The 13,884-nt window shown below is 34.5% G+C and overlaps 1 protein-coding gene across 1 annotated transcript in view; it reads left to right on the top strand.

The window, feature by feature from the left end:
- The first annotated feature begins 108 nt into the window (after nucleotides 1-108).
- Nucleotides 109-13,884, top strand: part of LOC146451777 (uncharacterized) — an 82,420-nt gene continuing 68,644 nt past the window's right edge. The window contains exons 1-4 of the mRNA XM_085098655.1: nucleotides 109-228; nucleotides 348-468; nucleotides 1,924-2,107; nucleotides 3,784-3,895. Coding sequence (XP_084954781.1) covers nucleotides 154-228; nucleotides 348-468; nucleotides 1,924-2,107; nucleotides 3,784-3,895 — 492 coding nt within the window. The 5' untranslated portion in view covers nucleotides 109-153. The remainder of the gene's footprint in view (nucleotides 229-347; nucleotides 469-1,923; nucleotides 2,108-3,783; nucleotides 3,896-13,884) is intronic.

The following is a 13,884-nucleotide window of genomic DNA, read 5'->3' as shown; positions in this document are numbered from 1 at the left end:
TTCAAGAATTAATACATCGATTACATCACGATCGTTTTGCGGCCGGTCTCTGCAAGGCGTATCTCATTTAGTCGCGCGAGACTGGACGACAAATATCGATTTTGTCACATAAGCTGTCACGCAAAACAAAACAAAAAAATTCCCGGACCAGTCATGTCTGCCGCAGAGCATCGGCCCCTTTTGAGAGGTGATTCATCAAGCTCAGAACGACAAATCTCCACTAATGAGGTAAACGTCAAGTGGCTGAACGTCTTATAGAGTTCTTAGACTCTTTGATGTGGCCTATTATTGGCGTGGTGTGTGTCTACAGCGATGTTTTGGTTTGAATGTCATTGTTTTTTTTTTAGGAATCATCTGTCGTATTCTCAAGCAAATGGGGCCTTGTTTTGTCCTGCCTTGGTTGTGTTATTGGAACAGGAAATATTTGGAGATTTCCAAGAATAGTTGCAAATAACAGTGGCGAGAAAGGTAAGCGTAGTTCGGGGAAAATAATTTTCCGTCTGTGACGTATTAGCTTGTGTTTACATAAAAGGCTATTTTTGTATCTTGATTCCCATAGCTGATAGCCGTAACTATAATTGCGACATACAGTGTTGTAAAGTTTTTGTGTTTTTGAATAATGGAAACCAGGAACTAACTATTTTGAATGCAAAGTTTGTCATTGTTAGCCGGGTAGGTGTGGAGGGGGAGGGGTTTGTAACGAGAGGGGGTGGGGTGGGGTGGGGTGGTAAACGTTGGGTAAAGTTATCTGACCAGAATGCCATCCAAGTTTATCAAATTTATGACCATACAGGAAAAACAGATTTCAGCAAGCTGGGTTATTGGAATCCACAAATAAAACCGAGTTTATGCAGCAGGACGGCTGATGTGGTGGGACGGCGAATTGTCCTTGTGCGACCAACATGACGGCCAAGTTTTCATGACTCTAGGTTGCAACATTCCTACCACTCATGGTTTTCATGTTGTCACAAATGAGAGAACACCAGTTTTAGTCGCAAATCACCTAAAAATGTGAAGGTTAACTAAAATGTCATGTTGGTCACACAACGATACTTCACCGTCCCTTTCCCTCAGCCATCCTATTGCGTAAGCTCACTAAAATTAGGCGGTAACCATGCCTTTTTCAAAGATGATTAAGCAACCATCATTCTAAAAATGTTTAAAATATATACAATTTATGGCATTTTTTCCATGTTAAAGCATCAAATATCTCTGAAAAATGTGTGGTTGGATTCCTGCAACAACCCTTTCTAACATCTTTTCCTGTGCTCTGAGTCATAAACATGCAAAAATCTCAAGTTTATATATTTGCCATGCATGTCCTTAAGAAACCCAAGTTTCTTGAATCCTCCCAAGATGTACAGAACTTCTGCACAGTAACAAAACGAGGCACCATCGTTCAAAGTGGTTTTGCAACTTTCACAAAATTACAAGAACTCTCAAAAAGTGTCCAGAAAAGTATGGCACTTTGCCAATGCCATAAAAGCATTTACTTGGTGAGGAAATGTAGTAATAACAGGTTTTATTGTTTCATTCATGATTGTTTTTGTCCATTTGAATCAAACATCAACTATAGTGGAACTGTTGAAGTAAGCGACACCTTTGAGATCAGGAAAGTTGGTCAGCGGTCAGACCACGTCCATTTGTGCCAAGATCCATCAGCACAATTGGATTGGTGCAAATAAATTCTAAGTTAAAATAACCCCACACTACAAGCGGAGCTAGATAATATCCTTTGAACCACTATTGTTTGGAAAAAGCTTATTTGTTAGCTGTACTGTAATAACGATAGCTAACATCCTGGCTTGGAGAAGTTCTTTGAGCAGGGACGGAACGATGGAAACAGTTCACCCTTTCTTACTGTTATTTCCCAGTTACTTGCTATATTTATCATTTTGTTTGTTTTAACTGTTAATAATTCAGGTGGACTGCAGTTTTTACTGGTGTGGTTATTATTTCTGGTACTGTGGTCAATACCAGTCATCTTAATTGAATACTCTGTTGGACGATTTACAAGAAAAGCACCAGTGAAGTCTTTCCGTCTACTGCTAGGCCCCTGGTCGACATGGTGCGGTGGATGGATGGTTGCTATTGTCGTTCTTATTGCGTGAGTATTGAGGCTTGCACGAAAAGTATGAGCAATAGAGCAGTGGCGGTTCCAGAACTTTGCCTTCTAAAAATATAAATGTTGGGCTTACCTGCAGGCAAAGGTTGAGATCTGGCATCGCACTCAGTGTACAGTAAAGTTACGATGTCCAGTAAATCATAAATCACTGACTGCAGTACTTTGTCATTGTGCCCTGGAATTGTTGCATACCAAAATTTTGGAGACAGGCATATGGTAATAACTGTAGATTAGGGGCAGGATATCATGTCCCACGCGATACTCAATCAGTTCTCCCCTGTAAAAGCTATATACCGGTAGGTATATATGTGTGGCACCAAAGGGCAATTGGTTTTTGACTTGTTTTGGTCTGAAATAGCAAAATCTATAAAATAATAATTCTTCAAAAGCACTGTTGACCAGAAAAAAACCATGATCATCATCATCATCATTATGGCTTTCTTCCAGGCCAGTAGACAAAACACTTCTTACTTAAAAGCCAGAACATAGGTAATGACTACATGTAGTCTTAATAGTACACCCAGTTTCAGAAATAAACAGCACAAATACCACACTCTTGGCAGGGCTGTCAACCTCACACGCCTTCAAATGTGAAGAATATGACTTCCCCGGCCAGCAATAACAAAGCGCCTTACAGAGGCGTCTCATCAAGCCCAAATTCACAGGTTCAGTGAGGAAGGGTGGGGGGGGGGGGGGGAAGAGTGCAAAAAAACAGTACCAGAAACAACGCTACACATTTCAGATTTTCTGGTCAGAAAGTCCAGTATACGACAAATAGGAAACTTCGTCAATTATCCGGGAGATTACAGACGTAAATATGGAGACCGGGAGATACGGCTCAAAATCTGGAGATTACAGACAGAAATCTGGAGACCGGGAGATACGGTTCAAAATCTGGAGACTCCCAGATTATCCGGGAGAGTTGACAGCCCTGTCTTGGGCACCATAAAGTATGTTTTTAAAACATATCTCCCAGCCTCGGGGTGTTAATTCTCAGACTGGCTGCAAATACCGTTTACAAAACGAACCCATGATTGGCTGGTTTAACCAATGACTAACAGAGGCTGCACTGTTATCAGCATAAAATGTCTGGGTGTGGGAGAGGGGGGGATTTTGGTGGGGGTGTGCAGCTCAGTTCTCCAAACCCTGACCCTACATGTATTTCAAACCAAAATATGTCTTTCTGCTTCCCTTTTTCAGGTCTGGCCTCTAAAATTCATACCCGTTTTGGGACCTGGTCCGTAGAATCTGTACCCATTTCTGTAAAATCCATGCCAGTTTTCAGACTTTCAGACCACAATGATCTAAAATGTTTACCCTATTTTATCCGGTGGTCTGAATAAAGGGAAAGATGTTTAAGGCCCTGAATCAAGGAATATTTATATTTTGGTCTGAAACATATATTTATTATGACTCGTACAAGACTAGATAAAGTCGAAATATTGGCATGCATTAAATCTACTCTGCTGTTGATCAATCATGCTATTAACCCTTGTATTTTTAATTGTATATTTACAATAGGGTTATAATTTAGTGTTCTGCTTTAAGTTGCAGATGATTCCCTGACTCCACCCAATTTTCAAGGGGAACACTGTGCTGGGATAAATTAACCATTTAAACTTTTTAACACTGTGTCTCATTTAATGAAATGATTTCAGGTCATACTACTCTGTTGTTGTGGGATGGTGTTTTTATTATCTGTTTCACTCCATCTTTTACCATCTGCCAAAGTCACCAAAAGAGAGCTCTGACATTTGGAAGGTCTTACAGGTAAATTATTTTTAGCTGGTTAAAGTGATATAGGTATACATAATTTGCAGTTATTACTTAGATAAAGATCATATTAAGCTATCAAGCAAGCTCCCAGTTGGCTTGATAGCTCAGTAATGAACGGGTATCGCTGAGGGAACCCCGTTCAGGCCTGAGTTTTTTTCAGGGTTTTTTTTCACCCTTGCTTAAGTTGTGTAAGTAACTGAAATTGTCTCTCATTTTCTAATAATTAAGGATCAGAATTCACCAGGGCCCAGTTGTTCAAAGCCCCAATGAGCCATATCCTGGGGTAACGTGAACATTTGTTCAAGTTTAGTTTCTAATCTTGAACAAGATTCTGCAAAAAGATTTTTGTTCCTTAGTTTTGACTAATAGACTTTTCTTTACCGTAAGCTTTAAAACTTTTTTAATGAGCAAGTTGGAAACCTAGCTGATGGATTAGCTTTTTCCCTCATTTTTAAGGAAAGCAGTTTTCATCTTAAGAGCAATTGTTCTCTTTCAAGTTCTTTAATGGTTTTTGTTTTTTAATCTTCATTGGTTTAAAGCAAAGTTAACATTTTAGTACACTCCTCAACCCAAGCAGGGCCAGAAAATGACATGAAACCTTAGGGGCTAAACTAGTAAAAAAAGGTAAAATGGTACAGGCAAATTAACGACTACTTCATAAGAAGACAGCTTTGTGAATTATGACCAGAACAGTTCAAGACCCTAATTTGCTTTTTTATTGTTTAACAAATTTTATACACTCGTCAGGTTTTTATTCAATTTTATAACTACCTGTAGCAACAATGAAACAAATTCAGATTTTTTCTGATAAATGTACGACATGGTACTAACTCTTACTAGTTCAAATAAAATTCAATTTAAATACACTGATTTAAAGAAATAATGATCTGTCAACCATTAAAAAATTAAAAAATTGTAATAAATATTCAATATTGTTTTTAATTGTTCCGTTCTGTTCTTACATTGTTTGTTAACATTGAGAAATATATTTATGTTGGAGAAGGGGAGAAAGAACAAAAAAAATGTTGCTTCAATTGCCACAAAAACTGTATTATTTTAGCCCTCGTATATTTAACCACGGTGCCTACTATTGTTACTAGGCATACGTTCTGCGCATCTTGAGATACTCGGGTTTCCTATGGGTGGTGCCTACTAATACAGGGATATTTTTGCGCGGTTTAAATCTATGCGGTGTATGTAGAACTTACCAAATGCTCTTGGTATCTCAAATAAAAATTGAGGGTAACCATGCATTTTCAGAGATAATTAATTAAGGTTCAATTAAAAAAAAATCCCATACATTCCTTTATATTATAGTTTTTTCGAGATATTGTTGCTTAATTTTCTCTAAAAAATGCGTGGTTACCCCAATTTTCTTTTTGGATTTCAATAGGCCATGCTATATTAAGATCTGCTTTTCCTGCATAGTCATAAACCGCACAAAAATACTTCGATATTTCTAGGCACCATCCTTAATAACCACGAGAAACTGTTTTATTTTAACGATCATATTAATAAAAACAAAAGACTGTTTTATTTTAACCACTGGCATAATAATTCACCACCAAAAACTGTTTTATTTTAACCACCGGGCTGATAACCACCAGAACTGTTTTCTTTTAACCACCGGGCTAACAACCACGAACAGCTGTTTTACTTTAACGATCATATTAATAAACACAAAAGACTGTTTTATTGTAACCACTGGGATAATAACCACGAAAAACTGTTTTATTTTAACCACCAGGCTGATAACCACAAAAAACTGTTTTCTTTTAACCACCGGGCTAATAACCACGAAAAACTGTTTTATTTTAACGACTGGGATAATAACCACCAAAAACTGTTTTATTTTAACCATTGGGATAATAACCACCAAAAACTGTTTTATTTTAACCATTGGGATAATAACCACCATAAACTGTTTTATTTTAACCACGGGGATAATAACCACCAAAAACTGTTTTATTTTAACCACGGGGATAATAACCACCAGAAACTGTTTTATTTTAACCACTGGGATAATAACCACCAGAAACTGTTTTATTTTAACCACAGGGATAATAACCACCAAAAACTGTTTTATTTTAACCACAGGGATAATAACCACCAGAAACTGTTTTATTTTAACCACAGGGATAATAACCACCAAAAACTGTTTTATTTTAACCACGGGGATAATAACCACCAAAAACTGTTTTATTTTAACCACTGGCTAATAACCACCAAAAACTGTTTTATTTTAACCATTGCGATAATAACCACTATAAACTGTTTTATTTGAACCACTGGGATAATAACCACCAAAAACTGTTTTATTTTAACCACTGGAATAATAACCACCAAAAACTGTTTTATTTTAACCACGGGGATAATAACCACCAACAACTGTTTTATTTTAACCACCGGGATAATAACCACCAAAAACTGTTTTATTTTAACCACGGGGATAATAACCACCAAAAACTGTTTTATTTTAACCACTGGAATAATAACCACAAAAAACTGTTTTATTTTAACCACCGTGCTAATAACCACCAAAAACTGTTTTATTTTAACCACTAAGATAATAACCACCGAAGACTGTTTTATTTTAACCAACAGGATAATAACCACCAAAAACTGTTGCATTTTAACCACGGGGATAATAACCACCAAAAACTGTTTTATTTTAACCACCCGGCTAATAACCACCAAAAACTGTTGTATTTTAACCACTGGGATAATAACCACCAAAAACTATTTTATTTTAACCACTGGGATATTAACCACCAAAAACTGTTTTATTTTAACCACTTGGATAATAACCACCAAAAACTATTTTATTTTAACCACTGGGATATTAACCACAAAAACTGTTTTAATTTAACCACTTGGATATTAACCACCAAAAACTGTTTTATTTTAACCACTTGGATAATAACCACCAAAAACTATTTTATTTTAACCACTGGGATAATAACCACCAAAAACTGTTTTATTTTAACCATTGGGATAATAACCACCATAAACTGTTTTATTTGAACCACTGGGATAATAACCACCAAAAACTGTTTTATTTTAACCACTGGGCTAATAACCACCAAAAACTGTTTTATTTTAACCATTGGGATAATAACCACCATAAACTGTTTTATTTGAACCACTGGGATAATAACCACCAAAAACTGTTTTATTTTAACCACTGGAATAATAACCACCAAAAACCTTTTTTATTTTAACCACTGGGATAATAACCACCATAAACTGTTTTATTTGAACCACTGGGACAATAACCACCAAAAACTGTTTTATTTTAACCACTGGGCTAATAACCACCAAAAACTGTTTTATTTTAACCATTGGGATAATAACCACCATAAACTGTTTTATTTGAACCACTGGGACAATAACCACCAAAAACTGTTTTATTTTAACCACTGGGCTAATAACCACCAAAAACTGTTTTATTTTAACCATTGGGATAATACCCTTAGGAAACCAAGTCTATTTACAATCTATTTATTAACTATTTAAATTCTATTTAACCTATTTAACATAAGTATTTTCTATTTAAACACTATTTACTGATTATTTTTAAAATTTAAGTTCTATTTAAAATTTATTTAAAGACTAATTAAAATCTAATTGAAAAACTATATCTATTTGACCTCTATTTTAAATCTCAAATAGACCTAATTAAAATCTATTTGAATGGTAATAAACCACCATAAACTGTTTCATTTGAACCTTTGGGCTAATAACCACCAAAAACTCTTATATTTTAACAACGGGGATAATAACCACCCAAAACTGTTTTATTTTAACCACTGGGATAATAACCACCGAAGACTGTTTTATTTAAACCATTGGGCTAATAACCACCAAAAACTCTTATATTTTAACAACGGGGATAATAACCACCAAAAACTGTTGTATTTTAACCACTGGGATAATAACCACCAAAAACTATTTTATTTTAACCACTGGGATAATAACCAGCAAAAACTGTTTTATTTTAACCACTTGTATAATAACCACAAAAAACTGTTTTATTTTAACCACTGGGATAATAACCACCAGAAGCTATTTTATTTTAACCACGGGGATAATAACCACCAAAAACTGTTTTATTTTAACCACGGGGATAATAACCACCAAAAACTGTTTTATTTGAACCATTGGGATAATAACCACCAAAAACTGTTTTATTTTAACCATTGGGATTATAACCACCAAAAACTGTTTTATTTTAACCACGGGGATAATAACCACCAAAAACTGTTTTATTTGAACCACTGGGATAATAACCACCAAAAACTGTTTTATTTTAACCATTGGGATTATAACCACCAAAAACTGTTTTATTTTAACCACGGGGATAATAACCACCAAAAACTGTTTTATTTGAACCACTGGGATAATAACCACCAAAAACTGTTTTATTTTAACCATTGGGATTATAACCACCAAAAACTGTTTTATTTTAACCACCGGGATAATAACCACCAAAAACTGTTTTATTGGGATAATAACCATTGGGATAATAACCACCATAAACTGTTTTATTTGAACCACTGGGATAATAACCACCAAAAACTGTTTTATTTTAACCACTGCAATAATAACCACCAAAAACTGTTTTATTTTAACCATTGGGATAATAACCACCATAAACTGTTTTATTTGAACCACTGGGACAATAACCACCAAAATCTGTTTTATTTTAACCACTGGGCTAATAACCACCAAAAACTGTTTTATTTTAACCATTGGGATAATAACCACCATAAACTGTTTTATTTGAACCACTGAGATAATAACCACCAAAAACTGTTTAATTTTAACCATTGTCATAATAACCACCAAAAACTGTTTTATTTTACCCACCCGGCTGATAACCACGAAAAACTGTTTTATGTAAACCATTGGGCTAATAACCACCAAAAACTGTTTTATTTAAACGATTGGGCTAATAACCACCAAAAACTGTTTTATTTTAACCACGGGGATAATAACCAACTAAAACTGTTTTATTTTAACCACCCGGCTAATAACCACCAAAAACTGTTGTATTTTAACCACTGGGATAATAACCACCAAAAACTATTTTATTTTAACCACTGGGATATTAACCACCAAAAACTGTTTTATTTTAACTACTGGGATAATAACCACCAAAAACTGTTTTATTTTAACCACTGGGATAATAACCACCAAAAACTGTTTTCTTTTAACCATTGAGGTAATAACCACAAAAAACTGTTTTATTTTAACCACGGGAATAATAACCACCAAAAACTGTTTTATTTTAACCACTGGAATAATAACCACAAAAACTGTTTTATTTTAACCACTGTGCTAATAACCACCAAAAACTGTTTTATTTTAACCACTGGGATAATAACCACCGAAGACTGTTTTATTTTAACCAACGGGATAATAACCACCAAAAACTGTTTTTTTTTAACCACGGGGATAATAACCACCAAAGACTGTTTTATTTTAACCATGGGGAGATAATAAACCACCAAAAACTGTTTTATTTTAACCACTGGGATAATAACCACCAAAAACTGTTTTATTTTAACCACTTGGATACTAACCACCAAAAACTGTTTGATTTTAACCAACGGGATAATAACCACAAAAAACTGTTTTATTTTAACCACCGTGCTAATTAATAACCACCAAAAACTGTTTTATTTTAACCACTGGGATAATAACCACCGAAGACTGTTTATTTTAACCAACGGGATAATAACCACCAAAAACTGTTGCATTTTAACCACGGGGATAATAACCACCAAAAACTGTTTTATTTTAACCACCGTGCTAATAACCACCAAAAACTGTTGTATTTTAACCACTGGGATAATAACCACCAAAAACTATTTTATTTTAACCACTGGGATATTAACCACCAAAAACTGTTTTATTTTAACCACTTGGATAATAACCACCAAAAACTGTTTTATTTTAACCACATGGATAATAACCACCAAAAACTATTTTATTTTAACCACTGGGATATTAACCACGAAAAACTGTTTTATTTTAACCATTGGGATAATAACCACCATAAACTGTTTTATTTGAACCACTGGGATAATAACCACCAAAAACTGTTTTATTTTAACCACTGGGATAATAACCACGAAAAACTGTTTTATTTTAACCATTGGGATAATAACCACCATAAACTGTTTTATTTGAACCACTGGGATAATAACCACCAAAAACTGTTTTATTTTAACCACTGGGCTAATAACCACCAAAAACTGTTTTAATTTAACCATTGGGATAATAACCACCATAAACTGTTTTATTTGAACCACTGGGATAATAACCACCAAAAACTGTTTTATTTTAACCACTGGAATAATAACCACCAAAAACCTTTTTTATTTTAACCACTGGGATAATAACCACCATAAACTGTTTTATTTGAACCACTGGGACAATAACCACCAAAAACTGTTTTATTTTAACCACTGGGCTAATAACCACCAAAAACTGTTTTATTTTAACCATTGGGATAATAACGACCAAAAACTGTTTTATTTTAACCACGGGGATAATAACCACCAAAAACTGTTTTATTTTAACCACTGGGATAATAACCACCAAAAACTGTTTAATTTTAACCACTGGACTAATAACCACCAAAAACTGTTTTATTTTAACCATTGGGATAATAACCACCATAAACTGTTTTATTGGGATAATAACCATTGGGATAATAACCACCATAAACTGTTTTATTTGAACCACTGGGATAATAACCACCAAAAACTGTTTTATTTTAACCACTGGAATAATAACCACCAAAAACTGTTTTATTTTAACCATTGGGATAATAACCACCATAAACTGTTTTATTTGAACCACTGGGACAATAACCACCAAAAACTGTTTTATTTTAACCACTGGGCTAATAACCACCAAAAACTGTTTTATTTTAACCATTGGGATAATAACCACCATAAACTGTTTAATTTTAACCATTGGGATAATAACCACCAAAAACTGTTTTATTTTACCCACCGGGCTAATAACCACGAAAAACTGTTTTATGTAAACCATTGGGCTAATAACCACCAAAAACTGTTTTATTTAAACGATTGGGCTAATAACCACCAAAAACTGTTTTATTTTAACCACCCGGCTAATAACCACCAAAAACTGTTGTATTTTAACCACTGGGATAATAACCACCAAAAACTATTTTATTTTAACCACTGGGATATTAACCACGAAAAACTGTTTTATTTTAACTACTGGGATAATAACCACCAAAAACTGTTTTATTTAACCACTGGAATAATAACCACCAAAAACTGTTTTATTTTAACCACTGGGATAATAACCACCAGAAACTGTGTTCTTTTAACCATTGAGGTAATAACCACAAAAAACTGTTTTATTTTAACCACGGGAATAATAACCACGAAAAACTGTTTTATTTTAACCACTGGAATAATAACCACAAAAACTGTTTTATTTTAACCACCGGGATAATAACCACCAAAAACTGTTTTATAATAACCACGGCGATAATAACCACCAAAAACTGTTTTAATTTAACCACCGGATAATAACCACCAAAAACTGTTTTTTTTTAACCACGGGGATAATAACCACCAAAGACTGTTTTATTTTAACCATGGGGAGATAATAAACCACCAAAAACTGTTTTATTTTAACCACTGGGATAATAACCACCAAAAACTGTTTTATTTTAACCACTTGGATACTAACCACCAAAAACTGTTTTATTTTAACCAACGGGATAATAACCACAAAAAACTGTTTTATTTTAACCACCGTGCTAATCACCACCAAAAACTGTTTTATTTTAACCACGGGGATAATAACCACCAAAAACTGTTTTATTTTAATTATGGAAATAATAAGCACCAAAAACTGTTTTATTTTAACCACGGGGATAATAATCACCAAAAATATTTTTATTTTAACCACAGGGATAATAACCACCAAAAACTGTTTTATTTTAACCACCGTGCTAATAACCACCAAAAACTGTTTTATTTTAACCACGGGGATAATAACCACCAAAAACTGTTGTATTTTAATTATGGAGATAATAAGCACCAAAAACTGTTTTATTTTAACCACTGGGATAATAACCACCAAAAACCGTTTTCTTTTAACCATTGAGGTAATAACCACAAAAAACTGTTTTATTTTAACCACGGGGATAATAACCACCAAAAACTGTTTTCTTTTAACCACTGGAATAATAACCACCAAAAAGTGTTTTATTTTAACCACTGGAATAATAACCACCAAAAACTGTTTTATTTTAACCACCAGGATAATAACCACCAAAAACTATTTTATTTTAACCACGGGGATAATAACCACAAAAAACTTTTTTATTTTAACCACGGGGATAATAACCGCCAAAAACTGTTTTATTTTAACCACTGGGATAATAACCACCAAAAACTGTTTTATTTTAGCCATTGGGATAATAACCACCAAAGACTGTTTTATTTTAACGAACGGGATAATAACCACCAAAAACTGTTTTATCTTACCCACCGGGCTGAAAACCACGAAAAACTGTTTTATTTTAACCATTGGGCTAATAACCACCAAAAACTGTTTTATTTTAACCACCGGGATAATAACCACCAAAAACTGTTTTATTTTAGCCATTGTGATATTAACCACCAAAAACTATTTTATTTTAACCACGGAGATAATAACCACTAAAAACTGTTGTATTTTGACCACTGGGATATTAACCACCAAAAACTGTTTTATTTTAACCACCGGGATAATAACCACCAAAAACTGTTTTATTTTAAGAGTCATTGTCTGAGAAAACCAGGCAGAGGTGAAAGATGGGGGTCGGCCGATTTCCTTCAAACTTTCACCATTTAATGTCTGTCCGAAATGATAATGAATGATGCTATTTAGCAATTCTCCTGCTGTTGCGTTTCGTAGTTTGACCACCCCCCCTGGTTTTGACTCTCACTGACCCTGATGTCACGCAAAATATATGCAGAATTTGAAGCTCAATAAAATATATTTTGCGTCATTTCTGGGGACTCATATCGATTGCTTGTATTGTTTACCGTTTAAAAAACGTTGTTAACGGAAAATATCCCGACTTAACATAAAACTTAATTTTTTATAGAATTTTGAAATTTCCTTGCGATCGCGAAAATGTTTTGGGCCAAATGTGAGGCAATTTCGAAACGGTTTTTCTCAGAGGTGCGGCGTTTCTTTCCGAAAATTTCAAGATATATTTTAAGCCAAACATCTGTTCTCCCAAAATCAGCAAACTCTAACTTGAGCCATTAAAATGCGTTTGCATGAGCCACGCTCGAAGTCAAAGATGATTCGGTATTTTCGCTAATAAAGTTCCACAGCGGGTTTTTCTTTATTTCATCTTCTTCTTTTTTTTGTTTTTGGATAAGCTCGATGCAGCTATCCTAACTGTCCGAGGTAGAACTTCCCTGGAAGATTTAGTTGAGTGACGCTTTGGGAAGGATAACATCAAATCGTTGTTAGCTCACAGTTGATTTGATAAAGCGTGACATGTCACGGTAATTGGCAATTTTGTCAAACGTCATCATAAACAGAACACATTTCTCGCTTATTTGCATTTAAACTTGGTAACAGCAAGCTTTTCCTTGATACTAGATTAAGTCTTGGAGTCAGTCTGTTGTCGATAATTGTTAACCAAAATAAAAACAGCAACAAATACCTGTGAAACTTGCCACGGCAAGAGAAGCTTGATGACCGAACCTCCGGTATGTTCGTTACATAACAGACAATTGAAAGAACAACTAATCTTTCTTCTGTAATGCGTTGGGTTCCGCCATGGATCTGAAGTGCTCTTTCTGGTCTGTTTATTCGCCTTGTGGCGCTGAAGGTGTTGGTTTGAGGATTTGTCTCTTGCTATCCTGTACACGAGATATTGAATCGCATCCCGTCAGTCTTGGTTTGAGAAGAAAGCGTGGCGCGAC

This window comes from Pavona decussata, unplaced genomic scaffold, assembly GCF_977016875.1.
Source record: "Pavona decussata unplaced genomic scaffold, jaPavDecu1.1 SCAFFOLD_384, whole genome shotgun sequence".
In the NCBI taxonomy this organism is placed as follows: Eukaryota; Metazoa; Cnidaria; class Anthozoa; order Scleractinia; family Agariciidae; genus Pavona; species Pavona decussata.
The sequence above is the reverse complement of the archived record's forward strand: the minus strand, read 5'-3'. Positions and strand labels throughout refer to the sequence as shown.